The sequence below is a fragment of the Phalacrocorax aristotelis genome, chromosome 3, assembly GCF_949628215.1.
Source record: "Phalacrocorax aristotelis chromosome 3, bGulAri2.1, whole genome shotgun sequence".
NCBI classification, from domain to species: domain Eukaryota; kingdom Metazoa; phylum Chordata; class Aves; order Suliformes; family Phalacrocoracidae; genus Phalacrocorax; species Phalacrocorax aristotelis.
Genome location: NC_134278.1, coordinates 102,613,462 through 102,635,779, shown reverse-complemented (window position 1 = coordinate 102,635,779; position 22,318 = coordinate 102,613,462). Strand labels below are relative to the sequence as shown.

The 22,318-nt window shown below is 38.8% G+C and overlaps 1 protein-coding gene across 5 annotated transcripts in view; it reads right to left on the bottom strand.

Annotated features, from left to right (window-relative positions):
- Positions 1-21,748, bottom strand: part of RAB3GAP2 (RAB3 GTPase activating non-catalytic protein subunit 2) — a 47,724-nt gene extending 25,976 nt beyond the window's left edge. Inside the window, exons 1-10 of one of the 5 annotated variants that reach the window (XM_075088841.1) lie at positions 21,422-21,448; positions 11,888-11,955; positions 10,577-10,664; positions 8,427-8,550; positions 6,774-6,855; positions 4,551-4,598; positions 4,359-4,434; positions 4,110-4,211; positions 2,909-3,008; positions 239-337 (exon numbers count right to left, since the gene is read on the bottom strand). In XM_075088841.1, the coding sequence (XP_074944942.1) occupies positions 239-337; positions 2,909-3,008; positions 4,110-4,211; positions 4,359-4,434; positions 4,551-4,598; positions 6,774-6,855; positions 8,427-8,466 (547 nt within the window). In that variant the 5' untranslated portion in view covers positions 8,467-8,550; positions 10,577-10,664; positions 11,888-11,955; positions 21,422-21,448. Of the gene's footprint in view, positions 1-238; positions 338-2,908; positions 3,009-4,066; positions 4,212-4,358; positions 4,435-4,550; positions 4,599-6,773; positions 6,856-8,426; positions 8,551-10,576; positions 10,665-11,887; positions 11,956-21,421 lie in introns of those variants that run through there. The other 4 variants (XM_075088837.1, XM_075088840.1, XM_075088839.1 and 1 more) reach the window with 4 other exon arrangements.
- Positions 21,749-22,318: the final 570 nt, after the last annotated feature.

Here is a 22,318-nt window from a genome sequence, read left to right as displayed (position 1 = left end):
GATAAAGCTGTAACATCCTTTCTCCCCTCCAGTGGAGAGGGGAGGCTCAATCAGACTAGAAGAGAAAGTAAATATATTTTTGATGATGGTAAATGAGATTGTTCACTAGGACAGGCTTCTCCCACTATTATATTTCTATCCAGCCAGTACCACTAATTGCTCTCACCCCAAATTTAACAGCACAAAAATATTCAGTTTCATTTAAGCCAAATATTTGAAATTAAACAGAAATGCTTACCAATACTAGCATGGTCAACAATTGTATCCACATCTTGCAAACCCCATTTCTTATAAGCTAATGGTGGAGGCTGAACATTCTCATTGCCAGATGCTGCAGCTGACAAAAGTTCATAAAACACAAAAAAAGTCCTACTGAGTAAAAGACAAAGTAACAGCATAACAGAGGGGAAAAAAACCCTGATCCAATCTGAAGCCACAAGATAGCCTAACTTTAACATACATCTAAACACCCACTGAGCTAAAATAGCCTTTTGAAATACATACCTTAATGAAATTAAAACATTTTTAAAAACTACCTGAATAAGATTGCACATAATATTCCATCACACTGTATTTTGTACTTGGAGAGAGCTTTGTTTTACTAGTCATTTATGGTTTAATATTCTGTACAATTTTAAAATCCTACTGCAATTCATTTCTCTGGTCTGGGCATCTTTAAGTGGAAACTCACCTGCCAAATACTTGCGAAGTCAGCACATTCACTAGGTATGTAACAGTGTGAGGTAAGAACAGTGGTAAAACTAAAGCGGTGATTGAAACTTTCAAAATATCTATTACGATAAATATAAATGATCGAGAATGAAAGAAGATACAGCACTCTGGCTGCAGATATTACAACTAGCTGTAAGTTCTCTGCAAATGGTGATCTCTCATCGAAAGAGTAGAGCACATTCTGGTTGTGAAAGTAGATGGATATTTCTCATTATGGTGTCTGTCTCTTTCTTATTTGTTGCATGATTCACTGAACATCAGTTTTTAAAGTTCTGGTTTACAAGAATTTTGCCTTCTCTTATATCCCATGGAAATGTTACCTTTTCATTAAGAGGATAAGAACAGACATTATTAGATAGACCCAAGGACCCATTTAGCACACCAGATCAGGATCTGAGCACAGCTAAAACCAGATGTCTAGGGAGGAACATTAGAACAAGGACACATATCTGATGCTTCCTCTAAACCAGCTTCTAAAGAGACCTTTTCAGCCAGAGGTAAACTGTAAGCACTTATTAAGCCTCCCCAGCTTTTTTCTCCACTAATTTGTCCATTTCCTTCTGGCCCAAGCAAGCTTTTAGCATCCACATCAACCTCTGGCAAAGAATTCCACAGTTTATCCTCACACTGCATAAACACCCATCTACTTTTTATTTCAAATTTACTATCACCTAGTCTCATTTCATGCCACTTCATCCTGAACTGGAAGAAAGAGTGAGCAATCTGTTCCTACTGGCCATCCCCATGTGATTCAGCGAAAAGTTGTCACGCCACAGTAGCATTTCTCAGTTCTTTACCACTCATCCCTTCTACGTAAGATTCAAGCCTTAGTTTAAGTGCTGCTGTCCCAACAATTCCTAATGCTGTCATGCTGGCAGACCCATTGTGCTTCCCACCTTTATCCAGCCTCATGACTGATGTGGTCTGCTGTGTAGGAAAAAAGAATCTGACAAATCCAAAGTTCAATGAGAACAACCATCAGGAAATTCAGGAGAACAATTCAGCAGCAGCACTTGCTTGATGTTTTATTTTCCAGAATTGTAACAGCCCCATACTTATGCAATCTACGACACAATACTGTTACGTGGTTCTCCTCTCACACCAGGAAACTGACCCTGTTTCCTAATTAGAGTATGAGCAGGCACTATACTAAAGGAACAGGATCAAAGGCTGCACAATCAAACAAGGTATCAAAAGCTCTCGGGCATTAGCACAAAAAGCAGGGACCATTACCAATGTCTTCATCGCAGCATTATCCCTTCTCACAAAGTCCTTACTGGGAAGAAAAGCATTTCACTGACAGTCAGTGAAATCAGCAACCTGACATGATAAGCAGCACCTTAGCAGCATGCTCTGGGTTAACCCCAGTGGGCGTCTAAGCACCGTACAGTGGCTCACTTGCTCCCTCCTAGGGAGATGGGGAAGAGAATCAGAAGAGTAGAAGTGAGAAAACTTGTGGGCTGAAATAAAGACAGTTTAACAGGTAAAGCACAAGCTCTGTATGCAAGCAAACCAAAATGAAAAATTAATTCACTACTTCCCATCAGCAGGCACGTGTTTAGCCATTTCCAGGAAAGCAGGGCTCCATCATGCATAACAGTTACCTGGGAAGTCAAATGCCATAACTCCGAACACTACCGCCTTCTGCCTTCTTTCCCCCAAGCTTTTATCACTGAACCTCATATGGTGTGGGATATCCCTTTGGTCAGTTGGGGTCAGCCATCCTGGCTGTATCCCCTCCCAATTTCTTCTGCACCCCCAGCCTGCTTGCTGGCAGGGCAGTGTTAGACACTAAAGAGGCCTTGAACACTGTACGCACTGTTCAGCAATAGCTAAAACATGGCTCTGTTATCAACAGTGTTTTCTTAACAACTCCAAAACTCATGACCATACCAGCTACTATGAAGAAAATTAACTCTATCCCAGCCAAAACCAGTGTACAGTATTGTGGTGAGAATGTTCAAGGCAGTCAATGCTACTTAGACAACTCGTGCTCCAAGAATGTTTTCTATAGAGGAAGAAGTTTCCTTGTATGCGGTAGATGCCTATATATTGATGGACAAGCAAGGAAGATCCAAACTTCACCTTGAGCAGATATTTAACAAACAAAAAATAAATTTCATGTAATGTAAAGCACTATTAACAGTCAGAAATAAACATATCCTCTCAAACCTACCTCTTGCTACCTGATTGCGACACGCACGAAGGGACTGAAAGAGGCTGAAACCATCAATTGTCACAATTGCTGCTGGGTACAAGATACTTAGTTCTTCATTCTGTGGAAGCAAATGAGATAAGGGAGGGAGACAAAAAAAAAAGAAAAAACACAAGGTCACTCTTACTGTTGTAGCAGCTTTTTTCCTAGCTTTTTATACTATTAACTACACGAAGATGAGGATTACATCCAGAGAGTTAATATCTACACACCCCAGGCAACAGAATAAGGCAAAACTACAGAAATTCAGTACTAAACCATCCAATATATAAATGATGAAGCTATTTAGGCACATGATTTTATATTTTTATCTTCTTGTGATGACTTTTATGGTTGCTTAATATATCTTATGAGTCAGGGAGAAAACACAAAAGCAGCTTGTTAAGGCCACAGAAAAACAGGTTCATCCAGAATGCAAGTATCAAGGTCTTATGAGCCAAATTCAGAAACTGGATTAGTGCCTGAACTACTACTTGGGGATGTAAGTGTCAATTTGGTGATACAAATTCAAGACTCAAATTCCTCAATGCTTCTGTATTTCAAAACTGTTCCCAAAACATGCTAAATCACATGAGCATTTGTATAAAGCAAACTTGGAAATTTCTGTAACTTCATTAGTTTTCTGCATAAAGCATGCCAACTCAGCAAAGAGCAAAGAAAGCTGGCTTTTCTATGAAATAGCTTGAGCTCTGCAAGAAACACTCAATGGCATGCAGGTTCCTAGCACTATCGCCTATAAAGATTGCTTTAATTTTCAGCTATCTTCTCTGTGAAATAATTAAGGTAAGTTCTTGCAAATGAGCACATACAGCTCTTGGCACCTGTCAAGTTGTATTTTCTCCCTTCATCCATATATTATTGTATTTTGTGCACATTAATGAATAAACAGGAAATGAATGAAGACTTCTTTTGCAAGGTTACCAGAGAAAAACACAGAAAAAAATCTATAGAGCTAACTAAATACAGCAAAAAATAAAAATAAATTCTGAATCCTCAAACTATACAGGCATGAATACTTCTAGAATAAGAAATCCAGTGTCTCTTGTTCTAAGGAATTGTCCACCCATCAAAACCTGGTAAAGGACACAGAGGATTCACAGAGAAGACTCCCTTCCATACCCCATAACACTGCCACTTCGCTTTTGAAATAATCTGACAAAACCTGTTCTGTGACACCAGGATGTCTGGGAATTTCATAGGTTCTGCACTTAAGTTGCAGGACAGGATCTTCATTCAAAAGCTGTGCAAGCAGCAGTACTCCACTCTAGAAGAGAAAGAATAATAAGAATGAACATTTCCGTCCCTTTTCTGAGCGAAGGCAAAAAGCTCTATCTGCAGAAACAGAAGTTTTATAAAAACAGATGCTTATTACAATACCTTGCTTGTAAGCCTACCATGCTGAGAAACATACCTCAGTGTAAAAACGAACATAGCCAGAGGTGAAGCCAACGACAATGCAGGTCCAGTCAGGACGGCCTGTGGAACTCCTGTTTCATAAAAATATACTAGAAATTAAAAACATATCCTGCTCTAAATTGTAGATATACAAAAGTGTAATGTAGGGAGACCGATGATGCATATACATACGAATATCAATCCTTACCTCTTCTGACTTGCCAATGGGATACACAAAACACTACTCACACATTCACTAGAAACAGAAAGATAAAACTAATGAGCATTTTTTAATCCAGTTGTTAAATTTTGCTCTACAAAAGAGATCTTGCAAGTCAGCATTTTAAGTACTTTAACAACATATTAACGCAGCACACAATTTATCAAATTCATACTAAAAAGGCAGCAACTTAAAGACATTTTTAATTCCAAGTTCAAGAGTGCCCAAATAGATTGCATGAGTGCTTATTACACCTTGTTGTCTTTCATCGTTCACAGACTGATTATTCTGCCAGTACTCTTCAGTACAGATTCAAGTTAAATCTCATGTACCTAAAGGTAAAAAATCTGTTCTGACCTATCATCATATACCAAGAACAACCACTTTTTTAAAAAAAAAAAACACAACTGAACTATACTTATCAAAATAAATTTTTAAAATATGTTACACAATTAGGTAGATTTTATATCCATTTCATTTCACTGCTTTATAATTTGAGAGCATTTGAAAAGCTAACATGGTCTTCCCAGTTAATGCAATAACTGAACATGCTCAATGCATGGCAGGCAAAGCATACAGAACACAAGCAGATGAGCAGGTCTCAATATCTTAGATCAAAAGTTATTTGTTACCACAATAGAGAGTTTTACACTGTCTGGGGAAACAGAAGCAGTACAAAGGTTTTCTGAAAGAGCATATAAAATCAAGACGACATCCTAAACAGCACTTAAAGCATATATGCCTGCAGTACTGTTGATTATTTGCAGTTCAGATCACCTTCATTCCCCAAGGAGTGATTAAATAATCAGGCTAGACAATTGCAGAAAAAAAGCTTCCTAAATGCAAGTCTGACGTGAGTTGCAATTCAATTACAACTTCAAAGCAACGTTAAGTATCTCAGTGAAATCTCATCTTCCCATAGCAAAGGTTAGCCACCACAGAATGTTATCAGTTGAAGCCAACTTTGAGCAAAAAAAGAAGTCGTGTCTTTCAACAGTCTGACAGTAACTGCCATATTCACACTTTCACAGAAATAGAACCCTCCCCTACAGGAAACATTCAAGATTTAAATCAAGAATAGTGAATATAACTGTGTCTATCTAAAGAAAGCTACCTGCTCCATATGATAGTGTCTCTGGCAGTAGTAAGAAACCAACCTCCAAACAATTTATTTTCATTTTTTTAAATAAAGGATGAAAGGGCAATTTCAGTGGTAGAATGGGGGGGGGGGGGGGGGGTGGAGAAAAAAATAAACTTAGAGATGCACATAAAACAGTTCAAATACATGTGTGGCAGCAGCAGGCTTATAAAAAAAGGTTATGGTTTTTACAGATTGGAGAGAGGCTGATTAAGTCAAGACCTCCTGCAGCATAACAGAAGTTTGAAGCCAATAGGGAGTTATGTTCAAATACAGACAACAGCTCAAGGCTGCAAACTTAATAACGAAATGCAAAATCCTCTTCCATATGGGAGATTTGACAGAGCATCTGTCTGGTTATTTGAAGAGAGATCAAGCAGAAATATTGTATAAATACCAAATATATGACCCAAGCAAATTTCCCAAGTCCGCTAAATGACTTGGAGCCCAAAACCACTTCTAAAAGTGACTGAAACATGTAAGAGGATATTTACGAGGGAGGTAAAAAAAAATTAAAAACATAGGTGAAGTTCACTGCATCTCAAAAGATGAACACTTTTTCCATCACATGAATGCTCACTGGAGTGACTTCTTGATCGGAGAGATGACTTTATATCTGCTTAAGGTTTTGAAAATTAAGAGAAGTTTTACTGAAACAACTTCATACATTTCCAGTTGCAACATCCCCTAACAAAATTTCATCTCTACTATAAAAATAGATTTTCAAAAAGGGCACATACACTTTCTTTTTCCTTTTAGAACAGGAACTTATTAAAAATGTGATAGCCCAGATCTATTAAAATGTCTACATAATATGCAAATACACTAATGTGCACACACAATATCTCTTGTTAATTTGTCTTGATTTGTCCTGAGATATCATACTATGCATAAAGAGTTTGCAGACAATGTTTCTGACCACCCACGTTCCTCCATTTCTGTTTTCAACATTAAAATGTGTAATACCATGAATGCACTTGGACAAAAGAAGAAAAAAGAAAAAAGAACAAGTAAAACGCTAATTAATAAATGTTAAACTGACATTTTAATCACAGTTGCATTTCAACACCTACCCTTCTTCAACATTCAGAGAGCCACTCCAACCAACAGCATACTGCATTTCCTCTTTTCCCTTGTCACTGTGCTTCCATTTAGCTGCCATTAAGAATAAAGACACCATCTATAAAACTGTAATGTCTTGCATCTCACAGATGTAGTTCTATTCCTAATCCACCTCTTCTGTACAATACATCCCATCACACTTAGATGAAGTATCAATTACAAACCCTGAAGACCATAAAAATAATACTACATTTTTTATTGACTTCTTTAGAAACTCCCACATTTCCTTAGAAATTTGCATGGAACAACACACTACTGAAATTCTGAAATGCCTAGTTTCATTTAAAAAGATTTACACAGCAATATGTACTTCAGCACATTTTAAAAGGTTCAATTAATGAAACAGGGATCCTTAGGAGAAAAGTACTAAGCAAGGGCAAACTTCTTCTGGGACGATTACTGAAGATGAGCTTAAACAAATAGAAAATTTTCATTTTAATCCCCAAGAAACACATGGTAATCTTACATTAAATCTGACAATTTTTGATCATCCCATCATAATCAAGGTTAGAAAAGACCACACTTTGTTATTCACGGGGTGCTATTACAGATTACATTTGATTGTTGAATCATCTCCCAGGTGCCAGTAGAAAAATGAAAAAAAAAATTAGCATTGTGTCATTGGTCTGACACATAAAACCTGAGACACAGGGACCATTGTGTGGTAAGTTGCCACTGTGCAGTTCAGCAGAAGCAGTTCTCCAGCAGGTCAGCTAAATCATCTCCTTATTTTGATCCAATAGGAACATTCTGAGGAATATTGCTATCTTTTAATTTTCTGTGAAAAATTAGTGACTAACCTCCATCAGTTTTAGAACACACAGCTTTGCAGGGAATGACACATGCAGCACGACAACTCAATGCAATCTGCCTAATTAGGCACCTCTGAGCTTCAACAGCCTGGCTTTGTTTTAAAATGGTATAATATTCCCCACGTCAGGAGGTTTCCCTTCACCATGCTCACGTGCCACCAACTGCAGCTGTTAATAGCACCAGCACCCTAGGCAACAGCACATATGTAAAGGGCAGCTGGCTGATCAATGTTCATATATTACTAAGGGTACCTTCAAAAGAGTTCAGAGCGCCCTGCTTTAGAGCCAAATATAAAGCCACGCATTCATCAAGATGAAGAATAATTTTCTACCAAACGTGGAAACCTTACAAAAGCATTCCACCTCTGTACTCCTTCCTCCAAGTGGCTCAAGTAGCTCATTTTTTTCAAGGGAGAAGAAATATAAGGTCAAATATTTAATTGCTAAAATAAATACAACAGTTTTGGTTTGCTTATCGGGCACAATTAATGTCTATATCTCCGAGGATCTCAAAAAACTGTGCAGAGTATATATTAAATTTAATTATTCATAACAAAATAGTTTTCTCAGATCAAAACATAGCTGAGAAGTAAAACCAAAACTATTTATTGCCAAGCAATACCTAGAAAATGCATGATGTGTACTATAAAACACTCCACACAATTCTTGAAGGTATGACTTGGGAGTAAGTAGGCGGGGTGTGGCATGACGACACAATCTTGTCCCGATTACTATTAAATTAAATTACTATTAAATGTACCAGTATATGTACTTAGCAGAATGCATACTTACGCACTAAAAAGACTGCTTTCTGTTCATTAGCTATCACCATCAGGTCATTTGTTGGTGACAAGGACAACACACAGTCCTGAAGCCAGTAATTTCTCTGGTTCTTGGAAACAGATTCCTCTTCTTCCTACAGGTAAAGCTTTAGTCAACGTTTGCAACAACTTTTAAATACAGCAGCACCTGCAAGATTTGTGACGTTTTGGCTTGCCCTCAATACCAGCGCCAAATGGACTACTACCTGTCAAGTCACTAGAGCTCCAACTTGCATGAAAAGCTAAAAGAAATGCAACAACCTTTCACTAATTCTATCTGCGTGTTTACAAAACAGAAAACAAGCACTCATCACTAACTTTTCTCTAAATCTTCTCCTTTCACCAAAGAGATGCTAAAAGAATGAGACTTAAAGTTTCATTATTATTGGTTAGAGACTGGAAAGAGTATCTTTAGTTATTCTCATTATAATCCACACTCAAAATAAACAATTCATCCAAGCTTATACGTTGACCAGCATTGAGTAAATATATGACTACAATAACTAAGCTGGCATTCACACTAAAGCCTCAAAGTAACGTCCAACCGGGTATCATCATATGCCTTTCCACAACAAGGAACTTTACAAAGAAACAAATTCAAACCAAAAATTTAACAAGTCATACTAAGAAGCGTCAAATTTTTCAGGGTTTTATGACAGGTAAGTTAGATACCATCATTACGTATAAAAGCAAAATGACTGCATCTTTTTTTCCTCTGAGCAACAAGCCAAATATTTGACTGAAGAACAAACACAGTAGCTCCTGCTAATCACAGCTCAAAGGCAAGAAGTAGGTAATAAGTTTTGAACAGGCTGCTGCAATGTATCTCAGAGATGCTATTCCTGCTTTCTTAGTTCCATCATCTTACCTTAATCACAGCAATAAAATCACTTTCCCCTGTCCATGTTATCCATTTTCATAGCCACATATCCAACCCTACCTCCTCCTAGCCCTCCAAGTATTACTCCACCCTCTAGTATCTCAAAGCAGCTATACACAAAGCCCAAAAACTTCACTTCATAGTAGTGATCATTTTCTGATCTGTACAATTTATTCTGTTGTAATAAAGTTGCATGGACTTGAAAATATACACATCTACTCCAGGCAGAAAAAAAAACTGGAGGAAGAATTTATATAGCATACTCATAATCAACTATTAGTTATATTCCTTTCCTTTTAAAGGGTTGTACCATAAAAACAGTTACTCTGTGCATACTAGAATACCCTGTGTGTCCATCAAAGTCTACCTTAGCACAGTACAAATATTCAGCTACCCACCTTTGCCCGCACTATCACTTGCTTTGTGCAAGACGACATCCCATTTTCATGTCATTTTTGTCTGTCAATGGATAGCAAGTTCTATAGCAACACATTTTCCCTAATAACTGACATTTTGCAAAACTTTTATAAAGAGGTGATGAAGTAGACTGGAATACTCGTGACAACTTTAACTGCTCATGACAGAGATAAATGTATCGTGTGTAAAAACATATAACCAACACCCAAAGAAAATCCTTTTAGAAGTTTTTAATGTAATGATTTTCAAACTCAGGAAAAAGAAACAGAAATTAAAGGCCTCTCTAAGGATTAAAAGGAATCAAAATTATATCTCAGAGAATTTAAATGAAGTTACCTGCATGCATAAACAAAGAGCTTGAAATCTGAAGACAAAATATGGCCATCTCATGTTAATGGCAAAAACAAGCTAAGAGTTAAAACAGGAAAAGCACCAAACTTGCAAAAGAAACCACTTTAGAAGTTGAAAGACAGAATGATTAAAATCAGGATTTAAGACAGGATTTCAACATCACCATCCCTACAAAATAGCTAATCAGTTCCATTAAAAGACTCCTCGTGGAAGAAAACTTTTTTAAATTTTAATTTTTCTTTTTTTTTTTAATTTTCAACACCTTCTCAAAAGTTGCTGTGTTCCATGAAATACTTTTACAGATGACTTGAATAATTCCAAGAAAAGATGCATTCTACACCAGCTATAATGCACATCAACCAACAGTTAAAAGTTTTAAAAAGGAAATTAATTGTTACATTATACTAATAATTCTCAACTCTGCACTAGACTGATGCACTCATTTTGGTATGTGTTCAGACATTCATACTCACATATTTATATGCTTCTACACAGAATGACCTGTTTGCTGTGGATGACAGTTCTTTCTTTCTGAAGTGTTTGACCTGGAACCATTAGCAACTTTGGAGGAACATAAGGAAGCAGAGAAGAAGGGGGATTTAGCAATAAGGGTGCGAACTACCTAGCAGAAGAGTTTGACATTTTAAAGAGTGAAAAAGACGACAATTTCAATTTAGCAACACCTGCTGGTTCTATCAAATTACAACATAAGTAGTAAGCAAACCATTTGTTACCCTCATTAAGTTATAAACTTTACAGCACATCTTACAAAGATGTGGCCTGAGAAACACACGCATTTCATGGCAATTATACAGGAGCTGAATACCCATCCTATTTAGAAGTTTTTATACTCTTGGTATTCCCTGGTATCAGCATTAGTGATTCATCCCTGGAAGACACCATGCTCATTTCAATTTGTTTCTCACCTCAGCTGAAAAAAATCTGCTTCCCTGCTGAAGTAAGTACTTACAAGGATACTGCCCAACTCCTTGGGCGTACTTCCTGCATACTGAGATAAAGATAGCAGATACAAGAGGTTTGTTAGCAAAGTGCGGTCTGGATTCCTCAGTCTACCCCCTCAGCTCTAACAGGGAATTAATCAAGTAATTCTGTTCAGATGATTCATTCAGGTGCAGAAGATTTCTACACAGACAGTTTCCCTCACATTTTATGCAAGTCAGCTGGCAGCCAGAAGCCTCAGACTTACCAAAAATTACAGACCAGCTGTGTTATTCTTAGTTGAACTAGTTGGACAGAGAGATGTTTTTCCCCCTTTAAAGAGCAACTGTGCTGCCCCATCCTACATATGCAATTTGACCCCTCCTGTAACACCATCCACATATCACAACGTAAAAGGAGTACTACGCCTTTTATGGAGATGCTTGCACCGGTGGTTCCTGATTTAGGAGTCCTTGATTTGTATTAATGGTAGATTATTATAACTCCACTGCTATGCCCTACTGTCTCTCACTAGCTATAGGACAAAAAAGATAACCCCAGCTGCAGCAGCCCAGAAAGATATGTGTGTACTCTAGTGAGAAAAAAACCTAAAGAATACAAGAATAAGTAATTATCACAATAGGTAACATCCAAGCTATATTTAGAAAAATTTACAGGACAAGGGAAAAACAGCCACAATTAAAACACTGGTCAAGACCCCTTCTTGCTCAGGTGATAACTATTTAGGAGGGAAAAAAAAAAATCAAACCACCACCACACACACAATTGGAAAAGTCTTTTAGAATAGGCAAGTTAGCAATGAAAACTTATACATATGAACTCACAGGTTCTTGTAATTCTGCTTCATCCCAGCCTCCCCAGCCACCATCTTCCCAGCTCGTTGATTTGCCTGCTTTAAATGAAAAAAGATTTCTCACATGAATACAGCATAGGCCACGAAAAACAATCAAAAAGGATTGCTGGTGGTTGTTTTCCTTTCCCCACCAATGCATTAGAACTTCATTCACAGCAAATACTAAATGAGTTCTACAGAAAGAACCATGAAGTGGTAGAAATGGCTGTCTTACTTCTCTGTATTTACTTCCATTTTTGACACTACAGAAAAGTAATAACAGAAGATGTAACCTAAGTACAAACTGGAAACAGGTGTAACACCTGTGTCTAATTGTGACAGAACTCAGGACAAGTAACATCTTACAGTGCCCAGTATAACACATCACTGATCCCTCAACAGCGCCTCTCTGCACTTTACGAGAACAAATTATTCAATTAAATTTGTCTTTTCCCAGTTTCTCCACAGACATTTCAAGAAAGTCAAGATAGATTTCTAGTTTTATACAGTAAACTGAAGCAAAGAGTGAGGGCATAAGAGGGGGAAATGGTATGTGTCCACTTGACAAAAACTTTCCCCAACAGGTACAGAGACCTAAGACCTCATGGCAAAATTCAGGCTTTAGCTCAATATATCTAATTGTTACTATTCCAAAGACAACAAAATCTTGTACATATCAGGCAGATACAGAGGGAAAGTGAGCAGACAGCAGGCTCTCTCCAACCCTTCAGGACTTCATGCACCTGTCCCCAGATACCTTACTAACTGACGTAAGAAGACCTGAAACACACCACAAGAATGACATACACATATTTTTATGAGAAATAATATTTCTACACATAAGTAAAATATCTTCCTTTTCATAATGATGGATTTTGGATTGGTTTAAGTCAATTGCAGAATCAGCCAGTAGCAGCATGAGTTCATTTTAACAGGACATGGAAATTAATCTGTTTGTCAGATGAACAAAACACCTGAGCCCAGGATAATGCAGATCCCACCACCACCACTCCCAAAGCAAATCTGAGCTGAAGCTGTGGCCTCTGAGGGGAAAATGAGCACCTCTTTATAAGACAATACAGAGGAAAACTAACAAGACACTGATCAGTTTCAATTATGTCATTCAGAAACCTCAGAGAAACCACAAGCTTACAAAATACCTCACAAATACCTTGCAAACCATCTGAGAAAACAGAGATTCACAGAGGCAGGCCTACTTCTGTTGTCTTATCAGAGTTAATATATTGGTCATATAAAAAAAATCTGAAATTCTTTCATCTAAAAACACAGGATTTAAGGTGAATGTAAAATCCCATGGAAAAGGTAATTATACACAGTCATTTAGTAGTAAAAGACGTACAATTCTCAAACACCACCATCATTGGGACCCTCAATAAGTCGATAAGTATCCCTGTAGTTCAGTAGAAAAGCCAAGTAGTGCTTCTGGATGGAAGTCAGCAACATGAAATTTGAAGCAGTAAATCAATAAGAGTTCAATATATTTCTTTCAAGTTTTCATTAACTGATGTCATGGATACATTTACTTTAAGAAGTTTAAATGCCATGTCTCAAATTAGTTTAATTTCTGTTTTAAACAAGAAAGCTTTTGCCATTTTGGATGGATAACGAGGTTTCCATCACAAACACTGCAATTTTATTTGGTCTAAAAACTCTGGCTCCTTTGCTACCAAACAAAGCAAGGCAGAATCCAGGGCAAGAAAACAGAAATCTGTATTCTGTCTGTTCAGGTAATTTTTTTTTTAATTTCATATGGCTAACAAAGAGAAAAAAACTTTAAAAAAAATATTTTAGCTTAAGAAACTTTCCACCAATGCTGTTGAGAAGGTATTTCACAAGACTGTAGAAGACAAAACACCCACCCTATGAATAACCTTTGCTAAAATTGGAAGGTCTATACCATCTACAAAATGGTTGAGTCAGCCAGTTTTACTGCATCATCATTAATACAGATCTGACTGCACTGTTATTTCACGCATAGCTATATATGCAACAAGCTTCCAAGGGTCACAGTCTCATTTGAGGTTGAGAATGTTCCAGTGTACAAATATATAAAGGAGAATTATGGCAAATACTTTTGAATATAAACTGCAAGAAGCAATAACTAACTTCAATGTTTAGTTTAAGATAGCTAACAAAATTCTACTTCTGTTTGCATTTTATTTTCTCAAAAGGCAACAAAATCTCCTTCCTATAAAATTCATTGGGGAAAGAAATCTGCCAGTGTGCCACAGCCCAGAGAGAAACATAACCATATCCAAGAAACACAGTCAGGGCCAATGCCTTCCCCTACAGCTCAGGGGAGACCAACCTTTCCAAGAAATCTCAGACACTTCCATTCTGAGACTGAACACCCAACATAAAATTTTAACAGCGAGGATTCTTGCTGCCCCTTTGTGAACAGCTACATTGTCAGAGTGGTTGTCATCTTCCTCAGGTGAAGCTAGATCAATCAAAAAAGGATGGAAAAATGAGGTAATGCTGAGGCACCATCCCACTGATGAAGCTGCAGACATCTTTCAGAACTGTGACCTGTTCTGCAAAGTCAGCAGCTCCTCCAGCTTACAAGGGCTCACAAGCTTACTCCTTCATATCCAGCCTCCATGCTGTATAGACTGCCCCGTACACACTAATCGTGTATTTCTGAAGCCCCTGCATGCATTCCTTCCTTGTTTTGATACATTTTTTAAGAGATTAAATTAAAAATAAAATCGTTTCCTTACCCATTTCATTCAGACACGTCACCTATGCAACGTCTAGTGAAGCAGGGTATTAGGCAATATGTAACTAACCTCTGAAACAATGGACAGAGATGCAGAGGGATACACCTGTAATGCTTTAACTCAAAGCACAGTTATTCACCTGTGCCAATGAGTTACAAAACATCCCATGGAGGCTGCGGGCTTGCAGAGACTTTCCCATCCACCAGCACTTGACAGTGTTATAATGTAACATAATGTAACACATAAGTGACATTCAGAGTAACAGCATTTGTTTTCCCAGGTATCCATTACACATGATGGAGGCCTGCTTTCCCAGAGATGGCTGAACACCTGCATGCTCATGGCAAGTGGTGAACTAATAATTCCTTCTTTTGCTTTGCTTGTGCAACTTTTGATTTACCTGCTAAACTGTCTTTATTTCAACCCACAAGTTTTCTCACTTTTACCTTTCCAATTCTCTTCCCTACCCACTGTAGGGGGAGTGAGCAAGTGGCTGTGTGGTGCTTAAATTGCTGACTGGGGTTAAACCACACCACTTGTGTGTGGTTTGTTGTGCATGTGTGTAGTTTGTTGGGCTTATGATCTTCCACCTTGTTTCCCAACCATGCTTTAAGGATTTATAAAATTAAGTAATAGTGCAAGAAATGATTGCTTATTAAGTGCAAGAGTTTCAGGTTTTTTCTATGTATATTTACTGCTATTCTGATCCCACTGGATTGCATAATTAGTGAAGAAATAGAAGCAGTTTCTCCTCTCTTCAGGCCAAGGACTTTTAGAAATAGTTTAGAATCTTCTTGCTATTCAGTAATCATAGGCCATTTATTTCCAAAGCTCCTCTAACATGGAGACTGACAAATACATTAGGTTGTTTTGCCAGCATTACTAAGATGCTCCTTTTGAGACTAGTATTATATTTGATTTCTCTTATCACTTCAGACATCGTAAGTGGAAAAAAGTTGACACTCAAACTAAGTTAGCTCACTAATCTGACAAAGAACCACTTGAGCAATTCCTCTTCCTTTAGGTGGTCACAGCTGCTCCCAACAGAATAAAAGCCAACCAAGTTAAAAGTAATCCAGGTACTACAGAGATGCTTTAAACTGCAAGTTTCCATGGCTTACAGTTGTAACTTAACTCCAAAAACAAAGTTTGAGGTACCATGGGGAGGGGGGAAGCTTTGTGATGCTACATAGCACAGGAAATAAATGAAACAGACTGCATACAAAACATAGTATTTCAGCTTTCTTTCAGGGGCAAGTGACAGCTTAAGTTATACCAAGAAAAAAGGAAGCCTATCCAGTAAAGAAGGTGCTAAGGCAGAAAATAACTCAAGTGTGAAGATAATTTGGACAAAGTACTCTGACACCATTCTGTCATCTGTGTTGAAAGCATGTCATTTAGTCTTCCCTACATCTCAGAATGTATTAAATATTACAGATGTAACAGTGCAGGTAGAGTGTGTATTTTTATATTTTAGTGAAAACTGAATGAAGTGAATCTTAAATGTATATAATGCAATCTGAAGAAAGAGGATCTGATTAAAGAGCCACTACAAGAGAGCTTGTCAGAAGACTCTTCAGTACGAATATACCAAATTCAGTAATAGGGATACAGAAACAGTTAAGAACCACCCTACTGTTAAATGCAATCTAGAATTTGATTTTGTAATCGGGTTTTTTTTCCTTTATAACCTTGTCTGCAACCCTGAAATAAAAAGCCTGGCCTTCTGTTTTTCTGAGTTAAATTAATTGATCCAGATAAAGGAGAGCATGCAAGGACAGCTCTGAAGATGTTGTTCAGAGAAACTGGGCTGAAGAGCATTTTCAGGATGCTGTCAATGTAACAGGGCTGGATTTTGGAGAGTTCCTTCGCCAGGCTTAAGCCATCATTCCTACTGTAAAAAGAAGCTGTAAAGTAACCCCTCATAGCTTGGAGCAACCCCCTAAATCAGGGGGTTGATTTATTCACACACACACACCCCCTCCCCAAACAAGCAGCAGCATCTGAAAGCTGTGTGTTGTGCCACGTGCCACTCTGAAGTTGTCAGCTCACTACCACTGATGCGGGTATAACTGCTTGGGAACTCCCAAGGACAAGTTTGGGTTTGGGTTATTTTTTCTTATTAATTTCATTTAGGTAATGGGAGATAAACACATGTGGGGGAACTAAAAATATCTGCACACCAGGAAAATACTGATTTTTTTTTATTCCATATTATACCCCCAAAGTTCAGCTAGCAGCAGTCCTACCTGGCTATGTCACTGAATTGCTGTCATGAAGCCTATCAAATGTTTTAAAACACACAGTTCAAGCTCAGAGTCTACTGGAAGACCAGAGACATATCAATTCAAGTTGTTAAATTCTTCAGATTATAAAGATTAGAGCAAATGTTGTCTTCATTACTCAATTTTCTGCTCTTTTCAGTTAAATATCCATTAATTTCTTACTGCTAAAATTCTGTTATGACTGTGAAGCTTGATCACATTTTGCAAATAAATGGATTTTTTTCATTCATGTGTACGCCTTATTATAGACAGCTGTATAATGGAGTTAACTGGTACAGCTGTCTTCTGATCCAGCCAACATGCATCCCAAAACATCTTCAACATAGCAAGCTGTCAAATTAAATGTAATGGAAGCACTTCTATTCCCAGTGTTTGCACATTTGAGACAGCGGTTCTCAAAGCCACTTCGATACCACTAGGCTCAGGCTCCACAGAGCATTTGTGCCTCATAATTAGCATTCAATTTTCCCAATAATTTTAAATTCTCATGCTTTATTAGTCCTGTTCATTAAAACATGGAAAAGCATTCAACCCCTTTTTTTCCTAGGGAATAAAGGAATGGAAATTCCATATGATGCATCCTTAACCAGTTTACTCCATAATACCGTTTTTATTTATTTAAGCCACGTGAGGTAAGATCTACCCCAACACCTTTTATTCTAATACATATAACTAAAAAGTAGCTATATATTTCTATCACTACAGATCAATGGTCACCTTAACAGCCTATGAGTGCTTCTTAAATTATCTGAGCATTGTGTTATTAGCAATCTTAACATGCAATTGCATTAACGCAAGCAAGGAGAACAACATGAATACTTCCTTCCAGTGTTTCCTGACCTGGGAGGAAACAGGCACCTGCAGAACTGATTTTACATGAGGATCAAAGGAGGAGGACACCTTTTTTTTCCCTCCCCAGTTTAACAGACAAGTATGTCCTTTGCACAAACTAGACAAACTGTTGGGCTACAGGAAAAGATTAAATGAAGTTGAAGTTGACAGGATGCTTTCCATCATCTTTTTCTACCATTGAATGTGTTTAAATATTTACCTCTACAAAGGAAAGAAAAAAATAATAAAGTTCCCTTTAGAATAAAAATGCAGGTTTGTTTTTTTTTAAGTCAGTTACCTACATCTATATTTTTAATATACATAGCACTTTGATAAGCCTTTTCAAATTAAAATTGAAATTGACAGCTTCGCTTACCTTCTTGTAACTAAATTAAATATGTCGCTATGTCAAATACAACTAGGTGATAAGGCACAGCCTTTTTATTCATACTAAAGGCATCTAACTTCAAACTTTAATAAAAGTCACAGTATCATATAGTGATTTAGAAACGTAAACTGCTTGTATTTTCAGAAGCAAATTATTTTCCTTTAAAATGTATCTACAAAAATGCTTTCACCTTAACCACCCCAGAGTGCCGTGAGCCAGACTCACAGAAAATATTATGATTAGAATGAAAAAACGACCAAAGCTAAAACAGCAGAAAAAATTCTCTGATCTATAACTAAGAAACCAAAAAAGATAAGACCTATAGCTTCCAACAAAAACCCAAGAACCCACACACTGAAGAACATGGAGGCACCTTTTTAAAAACATTTGTTATCCAAAATCTGACTGGCACTTTTGAAAATTCTACAAAGCACCTAAAACATTAAGTTATGACTAACCAATTTGTTAATTAAAACACTTTTTAAAAATAAAAATATTTAATAAGAAATTTTCCTAAGGTAGCTAATATTTTGTACTTAAATCTGAAGTTAAATACTAGTGAAAGGGTTTCCATACAAATGCAGTGTAAATTTAAAAAAAGCACACAAGAAACAAAAGTAAATAAAAGGTGCCAGTTCTCCAGTTTAAAATAAAAAAATACTTTTAATTTCGACATACATTTATTAAGCTATGCTTGTTCACATATAATCAATTACATAGATATTAAGTTTAGTACAAAAGTTGTATTTGATAGCAAATGAAGATATTTTCGTTGTTGAACTTCTCAGTAAAAAACAAACTACTCATTAGTTTTTTCCCCATAAGAGTAAAAATATAAAAGCAGATTAAAAGCTAAATTTTATTAAAGTTGTATGTTTAAAAACTTTATAAACTGTTTTAAAACCGTGCATTCTGCCGATAGAACAGTTTTTATTAAAGCATTCCTTGATAAAAAAACCCCACGTTTATATCTTGCTCAGTTAAAAAATATTTGCCTTGGCTCTTTGTGCCATAAAATGCAATATGCAGCTTAAGTATTCAGTTGGCTAGGCCGCAAAGTAGCCGCAAAGCAGATTTGGAGAAACAAGTGTAACAGGAAGAGAATCTCCTGCTGCATGCAGCCAAATCCGTTTTTTTCTAACTTAGGATATCTGCACAGTTTACTCATTTCTAACTTAAGATACCTCTGCAAGTTGTAACAATGTTTCTCCCTGTCACAGACCAAAGCACTAAGGATTTCTGCTTCAAAATCTTATGTAGAAGTCACTTTCGGAACTCTTACTTGCTTATGTTCACTTACATCCTGAACCATGAAAACAGCTGTAGTATCAAAAAGTTACCAGCACAAATCCAAAAGATTTCAAAAAGCCTAAATCAGCAGTATTTTGAAAAATACTCGATTCTGACACTCTGCCTTGATGACTGAATGAGCAAATATAAAAATAGTCCAGAATACAGCCAACTCATTAAAATGGAAGAACAGCACATTTTAGAACATGTTCCTTCTTTCCTTCTATCATTTTTGTGGTTTTACAACATACTAAATGTTTTCTCTCTTTACAGATGCCATTTGATAAATCTACTCTAACAAAAATATCCAAAAGTTATTTTACACAAACTTCTCTCACATGTGCCACCAAATAGGAGAGAAATTTTAATATTTCTTTCAGCATATACTTTTAGAAACACAAACACATTGCAATCTTTTGCTTTTATCTTCAGTATTCAAGAGGCACTAACAGAACCCTAATGGTTCCAGAATTCCTCCTTTAGATATGGAGGATACCAAAAGAAAAGCCATATGAGCCATATGGAATCTCTATGCATTTTTCAGAACATTACTGCAGTCAAACAACAAGCAGAAGTACTGTCACATAACTGTTTTCTACCAGAAGTTTTGGACAATGAAGACTGGCTGTATAAAATTCTTCCAGAAATACTTTCTTCCAAGCGCATCTCAAGAACAGAGTAAATTAAATTAAATCCTGAACACAAAAAGAAAGCAATAATAAAATATAAACACGCACACAGAAGTTTTAGTGGCAAAGTTAACTAGCTGAGCATATAGGCTACTTTAAAAACCAATTTCACAATTGTTGTGTCATCTTTTTAACCAGGGCCTGTAGTGACAGGACAAAGGCCGACAGTTTTAAAATGAAGGAGGGTAGATTTAGGTTGGATATAAGGAAGAAGGATTTTCCAATGAAGGTGGAGAAACACCAAAACAAGTTGCCCACAGAAGTTATGGGTATCCCATCATTGCAACTGTTCAAGGTCAGGTTGGTCAGGGCTTTGAGCAACCTGTTCTAGTGAAAGATGCCCCTGCCAGTGGCAGGGGGCTGGACTGATGGACTTTAAAGGTCCCTTCCAACGCAAACTATCCTATGATGCCCCCCTCCTTAGACTCACACACACACCCCCAGACCTTTCAAGCTTTTTTAATAAGCACCTTGCTGCTATCTCTCATAGCTGTTTACAGTTGAGAGGACTTTATAAGCACCCTCATTAACCCCCTTCAAACACTTCCTTTCCATGCCGTTGCCAGAAAGCCAAAACACCATCCAAATACAGTTAACCCAGCACAGCACTAACAACACACAGGCCAGCATCTCATTTCCCTGTACTGTCTACCCTGGGCACAGATCTGTTGGCCCTTGTTTGTTGAGAATACAGCTTCTGTTCCAGACAGCTCCGCTCGCTCTGTGCACTGCCTCACGCAATGGTCCACATCTGGTCCACAACTTTGGACTGTAGTGGCTGTAAGACTTACTGTCTTTTAATTTAATCTGCCAAACTAAATCTTCAGTATACTTTAAGTGCATTTTGCGTTATTAGATGATCCTGCGTGCACAACATTTGTTAACTTTACCAGACCATCTTCAGACAACTGCACCCTCTTAGGGAGAAAATCAGAAACTTTCATCTGGAAGTTTGTGGCACACATGGTCTGTGGCCAAAGAGCTTCACCTACATACTGCGGGATAAGGGCCGATATCTGAGAACATCTGAACACCTGAAACGCCCGGAAAATCAGACGCTGTGGGTGAAGATGTGGCACCTGTAGGATGACACCCGCCTTTCACAGCCCTCTATCACAGGAACGACGCCGAGCACTCGCCCACCCGCCACCACCCCCTGCGGGCCGCCGGCACCTCCTCAGCGGGCGGGGGCTGCGGCAGGGTGGGGGCTCCCGCCGCACGGAGCCCCGAGGGGGCCACAGGGAACAGGCCCGCCGCTGGGCCGGGACGAACCGGGCCCCCAGCACGGCGGGCTGGACTCACCGCTCTCCTTGCCGGCCGCGACGCCGCCTTGGCGGCGCTGTGGGCAGAGGAAGTCGCGAGCCGCCTCCAGGTCCTGGAAGTGGCCGAAGTGAACCAGCGCGCACGACATGGCGGTACCGCCGCCAACCCGGAAACGGTGGCAGACTTCCCTCACGACCGGCGCCGCGCAGGCCGCATGCGCGGCCCCGGCAGCCGGCGGGGCGGGGGGCGGCCCCTGAGGCGGTGGGGTCACTCCGCCTCGGGCCGGGGTCACGCTCACGGCCGTCCTCCTCCTCTTTCTCCTCCTCCTCCGGCCAGCGACGTGGCCGCTCGCGGTCGCAGACCGGGAGAGGCGGCGGGGCCCGCCCTGAGGAGGCGGGGAGGGTGGGTGAGGGTGCCGCCTCCCCGTCGCCGTTCCTGAGGGGAATAGCTGCCTGCGTGTCCGCCTTTCCCCTGGCCCCCGAGCCTGGAGCGGGATGGGGCTGCGGGGGTACGTGCCTGCTGCCCGCGGGGCTGGCTCTGCCCACGGCACGGGCACCGGCACCGAGGAGCAGCCCTGGACGCCCCGTCTTGGCAAACCCGGGAGGAAGAACAGCTGCCAAATCCCGGGTTGTGTTTTCAGGGCCAGCTCGTTACGCCGTCAGTGGCAGTAACTGGCGTGTGAGAGTTGCATTGACAATGGCGGCGTACTTGGCGGGGAAGACGTGACAGCTCCCCACCGGCCTGCGTCTAAGGAAGGTGCTCTGAGACACCGATAAATCTTCATCATCCATGCCTAATGGTGAACCAACGCAGCCCTAAACGCCTATATGACTTTAATGAATAGGGGACACCTTTAATGGGTAGCGAGGACAGGGTTTCTCTCAGTCTTAATTGCTCTAGTAAATAGAAAGCTTTTGTTTGGGTTTAATGTCAACC